Genomic DNA, 16,000 nt, shown 5'->3' with positions numbered 1-16,000 from the left:
ATAATGATAACTGTGCTGTCAAGTTGTTATATCTTGATTTCTTACATTTCTGGGTCTCTTTTGCATGTATTATATAATAGACTTTGCATGCTTTTACAATTCCAAGACGTTAGATGGCAGTAGCGTATAGATTACAGTGTGTTGCGTAGTCAAGGAGAGGCCTTTGCCATTCAACTGAATCTAGTCTTTTGTTTTGCCCAAAAAAGTGATTATACTATAAGTATTGTATTTAGTTCACATTCATTATCAAATTTTAAATTGCTAATGCTAATTGGTAGCATGTCTGTGGCAAATACTATGTAAATTAGCATCAAGCTAGTGCATTTTGAAAAGTGGAACCTTCCGTTATGTTGGAGTGTTTTCAATAAGGCATACTTGCTTTGTTGGGACTGAAAATTGCAACATTACCTATAGAGGCAGTTTGGCTGACTCAGTTCTGAGTTTTGAGTGCTTGTTTACCCGCCAAGTGTTAGATCACTTGATCAAAGTCGTGTTTTATTTTCCTATATTTAAACCCAGTGTTACTGTTCAGAATGTACTGTTAAGAATGACAAAGAAACACACATATAGCACTCTGCATGGTTTTGTTTCCCACTTGGGACACGACTTGATCAACGTGATAGTGTTATAACGAGGGTGAAGGGCCCAATTAAATGGTAAGGGGGAACTTTCCATGCCCAGTTGTGTTAAAAGTAATTGTTGCTGTGTACAAAACCCAAAACCAGTAAAATTGGCACTTTGTGTAAATCGTAAATAAAAACAGAATACAATGATTTGCAAATCCTTTTAAACTTATATTCAATTGAATAGACTGCAAAGACAAGATATTTAATGTTAGAACTGAGAAACTTTTTTTTGTTGTTGCAAATAATCATTAACTTAGAATTTAATGGCAGCAACACATTGTAAAAAAGTTGGCACAGGGGCATTTTTACCACTGTGTTACATGGCCTTTCCTTTTAACAACACTCAGTAAACGTTTGAGAACTGAGGAGACCAATTTTTGAAACTTTTCAGGTGGAATTATTTCCCATTCTTGCTTGATGTACAGCTTAAGGGTCTCCGTTGTTGTATTTTAGGTTTCATATTGCGCCACACATTTTCAATGGCAGGCCAGTCTAGTACCCGCACTCTTTTACTTTTAGCCGCATTGTCTTGCTGAAATAAGCAGGGGCGTCCATGAAAAAGACGAAAATGATGGCAACATATGTTGCTCCAAAACCTGTATGTACCTTTCAGCATTAATGGTGCCTTCACAGATGTGTAAGTTACCCATGCCTTCGGCACTAATGCACCCCCATACCATCACAGATGCTGGCTTTTCAACTTTGCGCCTATAACAATCCGGATGGTTCTTTTCCTCTTTGGTCCTGAGGACACGACGTCCACAGTTTCCAAAAACAATTTCAAATGTGGACTCCTCAGACCACAGAACACTTTTCCAGTTTGCATCAGTCTATCTAAGATGAGCTCGGGCCCAGCGAAGCCGGCGGCGTTTCTGGGTGTTGTTGATTAATGGCTTTGGCTTTTCATAGTAGAGTTTTAACTTGCACTTACAGATGTAGTGACAAACTGTAGTTACTGACAGTGCTTTTCTGAAGTGTTCCTGAGCTCATGTGGTGATATCCTTTACACACTGATGTCGCTTTTTGATGCAGTATCACTTGAGGGATCGAAGGTCACGGCCTTGCCGCTTATGTGCAGTGATTTCTCCAGATTCTCTGAACCCTTTGATGATATTACGGACCGTAGATGGTGAAATCCCTAAATTCCTTGCAATAGCTCTTTGGGAAATGTTGGTCTTAAACTGTTCGACAATTTTCTCACGCATTTGTTCACAAAGTGGTGACCGTTTGATGATGATTTAATTGATTTCATGGAAGCTTCATTTATAGCCAATCATGGCACTCACCTGTTCCCAATTAGCCTGTTCACCTGTGGGATGTTCCAGATAAGTGTTTGATGAGCATTCCTCAACTTTCTCAGTCTTTTTGCCACTAGTGCCGGCTTTTTTGAATTATGTTGCAAGCATCAAATTCCAAATGAGCTAATATTTGCAAAAGATGTTAATATTAAGTATATTGTCTTTGCAGTGTATTCAATTGAATATAGGTTGACAATTATTCGCAAATCATTGTATTCTGTTTTTATTTATGATTTACACAACGTGCCAACTTCACTGGTTTTGGGTTTTGTACTTTTTAAAAAAATATGTAGCACCAGATGCTAGCATTGGCAAGGATCTTATTATCTGATGTGTGAAAGCTCGCACCCTTGGGGAAATATCCCCCCTTCCAAGGTACTGTAACGTCACTTTGTCCCTGTGTCAGAGACTGGTTTGGACATCATCTGCAAATCAGTCCCTCAAATATCTGTTATTGCATGCAACAATCTTCACATTTGGAATAAAGAGCAAATTTGATTGACTGAAATTAGTGTTTTGTGTGTGTGAGAGAGAGTGATGGAAGGAGCGGGACATTTAGAGTCTCTTATTGCTGGGTTAAAGCTGCTGGAGCAGAGAAGAAGGAAATTTTAGAGCTGGTTAGGAATTTATGAAGCGCTAAAATGTTTTTCCCCCCAAGGGACGGTCCTAGCCGGCTTGTCAGTGTCACTGTAGGCCATTTGGAGCGGAGAGACTCGCTTTGTGGAAGTTTCTGCTGATAAAGAAGACCATATAGATCAGTGTTTTTCAACCACTAGTGTGCCGTGAGATACAGTCTGGTGTGCCGTGGGAGATTATCTAATTTCACCTATTTGGGTTAAAAATATTTTTTGCAAACCAGTAATTATAGTCTGAAAATGATGTGTTGTTGTTGAGTGTCTGCACTGTCTGGAGATCGGCAGAGTAACCGTGTAATACTCTTCCATATCAGTAGGTGGCAGTCGGTAGCTAATTGCTTCGTAGATGTCGGAAACAGCGGGAGGCAGTGTGCAGGTAAAAAGGTATCTAATGCTTAAACCAAAAATAAACAAAAGGTGAGTGCCCCTAAGAAAAGGCATTGAAGCTTAGGGAAGGCTATGCAGAACGAAACTAAAACTGAACTGGCTTCAAAGTAAACAAAAACAGAATGCTTGATGACAGCAAAGACTTACTGTGGAGCAAAGACAGCGTCCACAAAGTACATCCGAACATGACAATCAACAATGTCCACACAAAGAAAGATAAAAACAACTGCAATATTGTTGATTGCTAAAACAAAGCAGGTGTGGGGATTAGCGGTCAAGGAAGACATGAAACTGCTACAAAAAAGAGAAAAAGCCACCAAAATAGGAGCTTGGTTATGCTTTAAAGTCATATCCAACAATTGCGACAACGACTTTTTATTGTCAATTTCAGCTGCTGAGTTTCAGTTTTTAATGATTTCTGCTGGTGGTGTGCCTCCGCATTTTTTCAATGAAAAAAATGTGCCTTGGCTCAAAAATGGTTGAAAAACACTGATATAGATGACACTGGCCGTGCTTTGAGTAATCTTTAGCTATGATAGCTGCACACTGACTGCTCTTAAGCTTTTCTATATTATTGTGCCTTGAGAATTACTCACTTGTCTGTCTTTCCTCTTGCAGTTTTCAGTGAGGACCAACATTCCAGCTTGTACTTTGTCAATGCATCTCTGCAAGAGGTAGTATTCGCCAGCACCACAGGGACCTCCGTGCCCTGTCCTGCTGGGGGCGCGCCCCCCGCCTCGCTGCGCTGGTACCTGGCGACCGGCGAGGAGATCTACGATGTCCCGGGCATCCGTCACGTCCACCCGAACGGAACCCTCCAGATCTTCAACTTCCTGCCGTCCAGCTTCAGCAAGCTCATCCATGACAACACCTACTACTGCACTGCCGAAAACCCCACGGGCAAGATCCGGAGTCAGGATGTCCACATTAAAGCCGGTGAGTCCACAACTGGTGGTTCACTGGAACTCTGAAGGAATAAACAAGCGCAGCATGTTTTCTTTCCTGTATAGTTTCGAGGGAACCCTACACAGTCCGAGTGGCTGACCAGAAGGCTATGCGAGGCAGCGTAGCCGTCTTCAAGTGCATTATCCCTGCTTCTGTGGAGGCCTATGTCAACGTTGTATCATGGGAGAAAGACACAATCTCGCTCAGCTCAGGTAAGGCCACCATTGATTTTTCCTACAGTGCAACAAGCAGGCTTCACTACACGTCTGACACTCATTGCCATGGCACACACAATATTTGCACGTCTTAAGCGGTTAATAAATGCTAGTTTTCCGGCTGTAATGCAAATTACATAACTTTACTGTAGGCAGAGCCCTTACACAACATACTGTAGTTAGGGTTGTACGGTATACCGGTAATAGTATAGTACCACAATCCTAATTAATCATATTCGGTACTATACCTCATCTGAAAAGTAACGGTCTGGTAAACAAACGATACACATTGGTGGATCTACACCTAATATCCACTGTAATGATACAAAGTACAGTAGCGTATCTAGTCGATACTACTATGTTTACGTCAATATTTTTTGGCATCACATCTTTTTTTAATTTATATTACGTTTATAAACTCAGGAAATATGTCCCTGGACACATGAGGACTTTGAATATGACCAATGTATGATCCTGTAACGACTAAGTATCGGATTGATACCCAAATTTGTGGTCTCATCCAAAATTAATGTAGAGTATCAAACAACAGAAGAATAAGTGATTATTACATTTGAACAGAAGTGTAGATAGAACATGTTAAAAGAGAAAGTAAGCAGATATTAACAGTAAATGAACAAGTAGATTAATAATTCATTTTCTACCACTTGTCCTTAAAAATTTTGACAAAATAATATAATGGAAAATGACACAAAATGTTACTGCATATGTCAGCAGACTAATTAGGAGCCTTTGTTTGTTTACTTACTACTAAAAGACAAGTTGTCTTGTATGTTCACTATTTTATTTAAGGACAAACTTGCAATAAGAAACATGTTTAATGTACCGTAAGATTCTTGGTTAAAAAAAAAGCCAATAATGCCATTTTTTGTGGTCCCCTTTATTTAGAAAAGTACCTAAAAGTATCACAATAATTTTGGTACCGGTACCAAAATATTGGTATCGGGACAACACTAACTGTAGTACTAGGACTATACTGTTTTTTGACATTTGAATTTTGTAGAACAAAAAAGTCGCAATTTTGCAGTAAAAAAGTGGGGAAATTAGGAGAATAACGTCGTAATGTTACGTGAAAAAAAGTTTCAAGGTTACAAAATAAGGTTGCCATTTTATAGAAAAAAGTCATAATATTGCGAGAAAAGTTTTTCTTATTTTACAATAATAAAGTCTAAATTTGATAATAACAATTTTGTATTATCAGACAAAAAAGATGTAATGTTACAAGATTCAAATTATATATTTTTTGGAGAAAAAGTAAAAATATCACGTGATTTTGTTTATATTCTACAAGTCAATATTATGAAGTAGCTGAATACAGAAGTATTTTATTTTAATAGAGAAAAAAGACATCCTTTTACAATAGTAAAATCCAAAATTAATGACAAAAAGTTGCTATATCATGACAACATTTTTTTAATATTACAACAATCAAGTTCTAATTTTTTTCCGACAAAAAGTCATGTGACGTCATTCTCTACAGTCCTTCCCATCCTCTCCAAATATAGGAAAATAACCTAATGTTACATAATGAAAATCAGAAGTGCGAGCTGGAACTGGATATAGTATGGAAAAATGGGGCCAATTATGTATTTTTATGTTTTACTTGTCTTAATCCTGTCTTTAATCCGTTTTTCACTTTTCTCAACCTTTCTTTAAAAGCCTGACCAGGGACGTGGGTAGCAATGTTTAATTGTACCGTCCCTGTCAAATAAATAAATAAATAAAATAGAAAAAAAGGAAAGGTTACGAGAAAAATTCCGTCCTTTTTAAAAGAATAACGTCTAAACGTATTAACAAAAAGATGTAATATGAGAAAAAAGATGTGATGTAAAAGTTATAATTTTTTCGAGGAAAAAGTGGTATTATTTTGAGAAGAAAATGTGTATATGTTACAACTCAATGGGAATTAACTACAGAAGTATTCTATTTAATAACATTATCAGATTTCATTATTTATCCTTCCTCCAACTTTTTCTCGTAATAGTACGACATTATTCTGTACACTTTGTCCCCCCTAAATATCAGAGAGTAACGTTGTAATGCTACATGAAATAAAGTTGCGAGGTTACGAGAATTAAGTCGTGACTTTACATAAAAAAGTGTATTATAAAAAAAATACATATTTTTGCAAGAATAAAGGCTAAATTTAATACCAAAAAAGGGCGGTAAATCCTGATAATTTTTTTTTCTTGACTTTTTATGAGTCAATATTACACAGGAACTGACTACAGAAGTATTTTATACAAGTATCACATATTATTATTACTTTATCCTTATTCAACCTATATCTCTTAATATTATGACTTTTTTATGTACAGTTCCCCCAAATATATAGTACAGGCCAAAAGTTTGGACACGTCTTCTCATTCAATGTGTTTTCTTTATTTTCATGACTTTTTACATTGTATTGTCACTGAAAGCATCAAAACTATGAAATGACACATGTGGAGTTATGTACTTAACAACAAAAAGGTGATATAACTTAAAACTTAAACTTAAAACATGTTTTATAGTCTAGTTTCTTCAAAATAGTCACTATTTGCTCTGATTACAGCTTTGCACACTCTTGGCATTCTCTTGGCTTCAAGAGGTAGTTTCCTGAAATGGTTTTCACTTCACAGGTGTGCCTTTTTAGGGTTGATTAGTGCAGTGTTTTTCAACCACTAGTGTGCCGTGAGATCCAGTCTGGTGTGCCGTGGGAGATTATCTAAATTCACCTATTTGGGTTAAAAATATTTTTTGCAAACCTGTAATTAAGAAAAGGCATTGAAGCTTAGGGAAGGCTATGCAGAACGAAACTAAAACTGAACTGGCTACAAAGTCAACAAAAACGGAACGCTGGACGACAGCAAAGACTTACTGTGGAGCAAAGACGGCGTCCACAATGTACATCCGAACATGACATGACAGTCAACAATGTCCCCACACAGAAGGATAAAAACAACTGAAATATTCTTGATTGCTAAAACAAAGTAGATGCGGGAAATATCACTCAAAGGAAGACATGAAACTGCTACAGGAAAATAGCAAAAAAATAGGAGTGCAAAACAAGAACTAAAAGACTACACACAGGAAAACAGCAAAAAATACAAAATAAGTAAGGGTGTGATGTGACAGGTGGTGACAGTACACCTACTTTGAGACAAGAGCTATATTGATGCATGCTTGGTTATGGTTTAAAGTCATACCCAAAAATTGCGACAACAACTTTTTACTGTCAACTGAGTTTAGTTTTTTAGTGATTTCTGCTGGTGGTGTGCCTCCACGCAAAAAAATGTGCATTGGCTCAAAAAAGGTTGAAAAACACTGGATTAGTGGAATTTCTTGCTTTATAAATGGGACCATCAGTTGTGTTGTGAATGTGGTGTGTCCAAACTTTTGGCCTGCACTGTATAATACAATTTTGCTCTTTTAACTTGATGCATCTTTTCTCGTAATTGTATGATTTTTTCTGTGTTTATTGTGTCCCTAATAACAGACAAAAACACAGTTTCTACTCTTAAACTTAGTAGACAAACATTTGGAAGCATTTTGCCTCATTGTTGGTTTTTGTAGAAAAAAAATTGAACAAAAAATGAAGAGAAATACAGACAAAAGACACAATTGATAGAGATATAGCTGAAATATCAGGGTGGATGAAATGTGTCATTTTTGGAAAACAAATGCCTATGTTTGGAGAAAAAAAAAAAAATTAAATTTTTTTAATTTGGTCTAAGAATTGATTTTTGGATGACGAATTGCAAGTATGCAAGGTCTAGCATTTGGAAAAAAAGTTTGGACAGTCCTGTTTTGAAGTGTCCGACTGTGAGTCATCTCCTCCACCATCTTGGTGTGCCAGCAGTGACGCTCCTTAGTTCCAACCATGTCCTCCACCTAGCCAGGGGATGTTGATAACTGTCACACTGCATCACTGTGCGTAGAAACACACTCCACCTCATTTAATTAAGACCGAGTTAGTCACTTTTTAGCATAACAACACACACACTTCTAATGCTAAGCTAACCAGGATGCTTATCCCCTGCTGCTTTTGTTTCATAACTGTGGTGCATTTAGGGACCTGTAAGTGAGCACTTTGATGTCATTTGACTGAGGGCAAAAATCCGGGACGGTGTTTTGGTGGCATTTTAAATGTGCCTGCTCGAGCATGAAGATGTGTCCTCTGATCCATGCCGGAGACTTATTTTCTAAGGGAGCTCGCTTCAGTTGACTTGCGACGCTGCGAGCTGGCGGTTAAAAGACGTCGCCTAATGTCACAGAGATTTGGCCAATGTGCGGCACGCAGATATGATGAGGATGTGCAAATGGTGTGACTCATGCAGGGCTGCTGTTCTTTTTAGCTGTGTCGCAATAATAGAATGTGACTGTTTTAATTCATAACATTATTAAAAACAGCGGCGTATTCCTGTGGCAAACTCAGTGGTTCCCCCTAGGGGACAGAATGTTTTTTTCATGATTCCCTTTTAATTGAAATGTAATTAGGATCCTTTGTTTATGCGTCAAACTAGTTGTCCACTAGCACTCGTTCCAAATAAAGAGCTTATTCTAATTAACGATATTACATATTATGTACTTTTTTGTAATGATTTCACAAATGTAAACAATATCTTGTCCTTTTAAAAAAAATATATATATATATACTGTATATATATATTTTTTAAATATAGAATAAAAATTTGTGAATGTCATATTTTTTTTTTTTTAAGTACATAGAAAAACATAATTAGATAAATAAATACTGGGAGAACGACAACAAAAACCACTTCCATCACTGAATAGTCTTATGCCAGTGTTTTTCAACCACTGTGCCGCGGCACACTAGTGTGCCGTGGGAGATTATGTAATTTCACCTATTTGGGGTAAAAATATTTTTTGCAAAGCAGTAATTATAGTCTGCAAATAATTTGCCGTTGTTGAGTGTTGGTGCCGTCTAGAGCAGTGGTTCTCAACCTTTTTTCAGTGATGTACCGCCTGTGAAAATTTTTTTAATTCAAGTACCCCCTAATCAGAGCAAAGCATTTTTGGTTGAAAAAAAGAGATAAAGAAGTAAAATACAGCACTATGTCATCAGTTTCTGATTTATTAAATTTTGTAACAGTGCAAAATATTGCTCATTTGTAGTGGTCTTTCTTGAACTATTTGGAAAAATAGATATAAAAATAACTAAAAACTTGTTGAAAAATAAACAAGTGATTCAATTATAAATAAAGATTTCTACACATAGAGGTAATCATCAACTTAAAGTGCCCTCTTTGGGGATTGTAATAGAGACCCATCTGGATTCATGAACTTAATTCTAAACATTTCTTCACAAAAAAAGAAATATTTAACATCAATATTTATGGAACATGTCCACAAAAAATCTAGCTGTCAACACTGAATATTGCATTGTTGCATTTCTTTTCACAGTTCTTTTTGACAGACATTTTAGTGAGAAACCTGAGCTTGTGTTTCACTGACTTTATGAACTTACATTCATATTTTGTTGAAGTATTATTCAATAAATATATTTATAAAGGATTTTTGAATTGTTGCTATTTTTTGGATATTTAAAAAAAAATCTCACGTACCCCTTGGCATACCTTCAAGTACCCCCAGGGGTACACGTACCCCCATTTGAGAACCACTGGTCTAGCACTCCGCAGTGTAACCGTGTTATACTCTTCCATACCAGTAGGTGGCAGCCGGTAGCTAATTGCTTTGTAGATGTCGGGAACACGTCTTGTGAGACGACGAGGGTTTGTCATCATATCTAATGCTTAAACCGAAAATAAACAAAAGATGAGTGCCCCTAAGATTGAAGTGCTTTGAAGCTTAAAGAGAGGCTATGCAGAACGAAACTAAAACCTAACTGGCTACAAAGTAAACAAAAACAGAATGCTGGACGACAGCAAAGACTGACTGTGGAGCAAATACGGCGTCCACAAAGTACATCGGAACATTACATGACAATCAACAATGTTCCCACAAAGAAGGATAGCAACAACTTAAATAGTTTTGATTGCTAAAACAAAGCAGATGCGGGCAATAGCGCTTAAGGAAGACATTAAACTGCTACAGGAAAACACCATATGTATATGAATTGATTTAAGTGGACCCCGACTTAAACAAGTTGAAAAACTTATTCGGGTGTTACCATTTAGTGGTCAATTGTACGGAATATGTACTGTACTGTGCAATCTACTAATAAAAGTCTCAATCAATCAATCAATCAAAACAAAACAGGAAAAGCCACCAAAATCACCAAAACCAAAAGAGCGCAAGACAAGAACTAATACACTACACACAGGAAAACAGCAAAAACTCAAAGTAAGTCATGGTGTGATGTGACAGGTCGTGACAGTACACCTACTTTGAGACAAGAGCTATAGTGATGCATGGTTGGTTATGGTTTAAAGTCGTATCCAACAATTGCGACAACGACTTTTGACTGTCAACTGAGTTTCGTTTTTAATGATTTCTGCTGGTGGTGTGCCTCCGCATTTTTTCAACGCAAAAAATATGCCTTGGCTCAAAAAAGGTTGAAAAACACTGTCTTGTGCATACATATACACTATCCGAACACTGCGACAGAATGTGTCACAGCCTTGTTATTTTACATACTGGTTTTTGCTCTTTCTTTAAAGGGGAAAAAATGTCAATATTTGACTGTATTGTTTTAGCTGATGTGGCAGTTTGTATGCAGCCGAGTTGAATGATGAATGTTATTGTGCCACCATATTGGATGTGCCCGCGTTTTCCCCAGCAAGTATTGCGGCGGGCGAGCGCTGTCAAAAGCATGAGCACACGGTCAAAATCACTGCTGCTCCCTGATAAATATTTGATGGGGGATTCTGATGCATGAGCAGATCCACCTCACACTGTTATGGAGAGGCTTTGTTTTCTCCGAGGGTGAAGGGCGGGTTGGGGTGGGGGATACCGACAGAGGTGTAGTTTGACCCAGCCTAGTTTTCCAACTCCTTTCTTTTTATTTTAATTTTTCATGAAAGAAGACCAGGTTTCAGTAGACATGAAATAAAGCTATCTCACAGCCACGCTGAATTATTCACCTCAGGTTTTTCTTACCGTTGTTTGGAAAGGTAACATAAGGCGTGCTTCTCTTGCATTAGTTGGTGAGGGATGAGCATGCTGGAACGGACACAAAGTGACCAGGATTGGTGCTAGCTTCTCAGATCATTTGTGCTAGCTGTTCAGAGTTATGTTTCTGATTGCATATGTCAACATATAATTTGTGTATACCAGGGGTGTCCTTTTTGCCCTGGGAGCCGCATTGGGCTGAATAAATTTGCTCGAGGGCCAAAAGCCGACTGCATGTAAAGTAATTATGTATGTGTATATATATATGTATATATATATATATATATATATATATATATATATATATATATATATATATATATATATGTATGTATGTATGTATGTATGTGTATTTATGTATATATGTATATATGGGCTGGGCGATATGGCCTTTTATTAATATCTCGATATTTTTAGGCCATGTCACGATACACGATATATATCTCAATATTTTGCCTTAGCCTTGAATTAACACTTGATGCATATAATCACAGCAGTATGATGATTCTATGTGTTAACATTAAAACTAGAGATGTCCAATAATATCGGCCTGCCAATATTATCGGCCGATAAATGCTTTAAAATGTATTATCGGTATCGGTTTTTTTTTATTATCGGTATCGGTTTTTCTTTTTTTCTTTTTTTCTTTTTCTTTTTTTTTAATTAAATCAACATAAAAAACACAAAATACACTTACAATTAGTGCACCAACCCAAAAAACATCCCTCCCCCATTTACTACACTCATTCACACAAAAGGGTTGTTTCTTTCTGTTATTAATATTCTGGTTCCTACATTATATATCAATATATATCAATACAGTCTGCAAGGGATACAGTCCGTAAGCACACATGGTTGTGCGTGCTGCTGGTCCACTAATAGTACTAACCTTTAACAGTTAATTTTACTCATTTTCATTAATTACTAGTTTCTATGTAACTGTTTTTATATTGTTTTACTTTCTTTTTTATTCAAGAAAATGTTTTTAATTTATTTATCTTATGTTATTTTATTAATATTTTAAAAAAGGACCTTATCTTCACCATACCTGGTTGTCCAAATTAGGCATAATAATGTGGTAATTCCACGACTGTATATATCAGTATCGGTTGATATCGGTATCAGTTGATATCGGTATCGGTAATTAAAGAGTTGGACAATATCGGAATATCGGATATCGGCAAAAAGCCATTATCGGACATCCCTAATTAAAACATTCTTGTTCATACTGCATTAATATATGCTCATTTTAAACTTTCATGCAGAGATGGAAATCACCACTAAGTCAATTGACCAAAACTGTATTTATTAAACAGTTATTAAGCAGTGGCACAAACATTCATGTCATTTCAAAACAGAAATTGCAAGATTGTCAGAGACACTTTAAAACAAGCTATTAGTGCATTTTAGTGCATGATGTCACTAAGATGACATATCAAAACAACACTAAATTAAAGTGCACTTTTTGTACAGAACACCACTACAATAGTTTGAAACAAATAACATACTTTTGTGCATGATGTCATACACGATATTTCAATAACTGTCAAATAAAAATGAGCTGCATAATAGGAAATCAAATAGTGTATGTCCTTCTGTGGTTGATTTTTTCTTTCATACAGTGTTGATCTGGAAATGGTTGCTTGGGCATTTTGTGGGTGTGGCACCAAACGGAGATGTTGACATGCAGAGTTTCAAGCACTCCTCATTCTCTAGCGGGTGACTTTTCAAATGATGCTACTTTTTGCCGCATACTTGACATATTACGGTTGTCTGTTCAACATCTTGCCGCGTGAAGCCAAACCACCGCCAGAAGATGGACCCCGTGCTGTTTTTCTTGGGAATTAATTCTTCCTTCATTTGTTACCAGATTTGCACCTTCTTTCTCTCGTATTACCACTCGCACCTCTCCGCTAGCATTACAGCTAATGTTACCATGTCTCTACCTCTCTGCTCGGCGAGAGCGTATGACGTTGCACGCGCGACAGTATGTGACGTATGTAAGAAGGTGCGCTTGTTTTATGTCTCTGTGAGAAGCAGAGACAAGAAAGCGTAAGAAACACCTGAAGTGTACTGCCTGCAGCTAAAAGCAACTGCGTGAGAATGTATACTCGAATATCACGATATAGTCATTTTCTATATCGCACAGAGACAAACCCACGATATATCGAGTTTATTCGATATATCGTATATATAAACATTGATTGATTGATTGATTGATATGTTACGTTATTTCAATGATATATGGCTTTTGTTATATTGGACTAGTGCAGAGCTGCAGTGTATGTGTAAAAAGTTGGAATTTTTTTTCAAGCCGATACGGATAACTTCTCAAGACCGATACTGTAATTCAGTGATTCTCAAACTGAGTGGTATGCGGGCTCCATCTAGCGGTACGCCAAATAATCACTTAATTAAATATTCAAACACAGTGTTACTGTTCAAACTGTCTGTAATGTTACAGTGGCCAAAATATTGAATATACTTCTTAAATTAAAACTCTGCCTTTTTTTAATGAATATTTAGGCCTACTAGGCTGTATTTCAATGTTTGTCATTATGGTGATACTTGGAGAGCCAAGGTTTTTTTAAGGTGGTACTTGGTTAAAAAAATGTATAACGTATTTATATTTATATTTTTTTTTAAGTTGGACTATCTGAATCTCGCCTCATTGGACTGTTTTTTTTTGGTTTAAAGGATTGGTTAATGGAGCAATTTTTTTCTGGTTTATTGGCGTGACGTCATAATTACTAATATTGGTCCTACAATTATCATGCACCCATAGTAAAAAGTACACAATTGCGCTCCTTCTTGGAGACATACAACCAAGGAAATGTAACCCAGCTGGTTCGACCCTCTGCCTTTATCCCATTCCGCACGGGGACGCGAACCCTGGTCGTCAGCATGAGAGGCAAGTGTGCTGACCACCAAGCTAAAAGCTGGCTGGTCCCCATTACAGACAAACACAGCTAATTAGCATTAAAGCAACACACACAAATCAACGTGTTCCCTGCAGTATGGCTTACTAAAAGCACTTTGGCTGTCTAAACGTCAGCCTCAAGGCTAGATTTTAGATCTGAAATTTTGGCACCATTAAATATTATTCAAGATTGCTGTAAAATAGTCCAAAATGGAAGCTTGGAGAGCAACTAACTAGAATGTGCAGAAAAGGCTGCCAAAAATGACTGGATAACCGCTGATTCTAAATTGGGTGTAAAATAGATGCTTAATTACAGACAAGGCCCTGTCCTAATTAATCAGCTGTGATTGAAAAGTTAATTATAATATGAATTACCTCTCAGAATAAGAACTGCTTAGTACTCATTCAAAGCAACATGTCCCCCCCGCCCCCGCTACATGGCTACTCCATCGGGGCAGAACGTCGCCGCCACCAACATACCATTAACCCGTCATGAATTTTAAAGCAGGCTCTCACAGTACAACCTTTCATATGCCCTGCCACTATTGTCCGCTCGCCGCTTTTGATAAACAATCGACAGAGCTAATAGAGACATGAAAGGCAGCCGTGGACCAATGAGCTGGGCTGTGTTCTTCTCTGTTCAATACGCAGGAGACATGTTTGAAGTCATGCGGCGTTGTTGCGTACGGCGTCTGTGATTTTGGGTATTGAGTGGCTGTTGTGTTTTCCCATATACGCATAACGTCAACCTGTGCAATATCTAAAGTCCAAAAAAAGGGATTTCTAGCCTCTATTTGTGCCTCATTCCATTAGAAAATAAGCATCACAAGTAAATATTAAACAAAATGAGACAATACATATCAAATAAACAGTAAATCACAGTCAACTAATAAGAATGAGTTTTATAATTCAACATGTATGTATACTGTCACGATCTGGCCTTGGGTGTTGTTGGTCTGGACCACAGGATGCAGAGACTAAACAAATAATTTTTTGACGAAATCAAAATTAGTGCAGCAGGGAAGTGCACAGGAAGCATGACATGTTGAGGCCGAGAGCAAAAATCACAAAGATCCAGTCCAATCCAGAAGACGGGGCGAGCTAGCATAAGAAGCAGCCTGACTGGCAACCAGGCAGCCAGCGCTCAGAGTAAATGAGTAGAAACAAAATTAAGAGCGCTGGACAGGAAATTAAACGAAAACCGTAATTTCCAGGCTCAAGAGCGCATGCACAAAATTTTAGAAGAAATAAATATTTTGACATGATTTAGCCGCAGCGTACCATAAGCCGCAGATATACTGTATACTGGAACAAAATATTTTGTAAATGTTTATTTACATACCTGTTTGTTTTCAAACCGTGCCTGTCATATGGCAGTAAAACGTCTGATCAAACAAAACAGAAGTCATCGTCATGGACCCACTAGCTGCGGAAGCTAGCTCCAATCAGCTAAACAGACTCATTAACTCCACGGTGACGTATTGGTAAATTTGTGAAATTGAAACAATATAAAAAGAATGACTCTCCCTCCAGTTGAGTTTGAAAGTCCTATAATATAGTCCATTAAAACTAGGGATGTCCGATAATGACTTTTTGCCGATATCCGATATTCCGATATTGTCCAACTCTTTAATTACCGATACCGATATCAACCGATATATACAGTCGTGGAATTAACACATTATTATGCCTCATTTGGACAACCAGGTATGGTGAAGATAAGGTACTTTAAAAAAATAATAATAAAATAAAATAAGATAAATAAATTAAAAACATTTTCTTGAATAAAAAAGAAAGTACAACAATATAAAAACAGTTACATTGAAACTCGTAATTAATGCAAATGAGTCAAATTAACTGTTAATGGTTAGTACTATTAGTG

The 16,000-nt window shown here is 37.1% G+C and overlaps 1 protein-coding gene across 2 annotated transcripts in view; it reads left to right on the top strand.

Moving 5' to 3' along the window:
• LOC133614533 (cell adhesion molecule DSCAM-like) overlaps window positions 1–16,000 on the top strand; it is a 299,360-nt gene that overhangs the window by 42,489 nt on the left and 240,871 nt on the right. For both annotated transcript variants that reach the window (XM_072914993.1, XM_072914992.1), the window contains exons 3-4: window positions 3,565–3,882; window positions 3,957–4,103. In XM_072914993.1, the coding sequence (XP_072771094.1) occupies window positions 3,565–3,882; window positions 3,957–4,103 (465 nt within the window). The remainder of the gene's footprint in view (window positions 1–3,564; window positions 3,883–3,956; window positions 4,104–16,000) is intronic.

This window comes from Nerophis lumbriciformis, linkage group LG17 (assembly GCF_033978685.3).
Source record: "Nerophis lumbriciformis linkage group LG17, RoL_Nlum_v2.1, whole genome shotgun sequence".
NCBI classification, from domain to species: Eukaryota; Metazoa; Chordata; class Actinopteri; order Syngnathiformes; family Syngnathidae; genus Nerophis; species Nerophis lumbriciformis.
The sequence above is the reverse complement of the archived record's forward strand: the minus strand, read 5'-3'. Positions and strand labels throughout refer to the sequence as shown.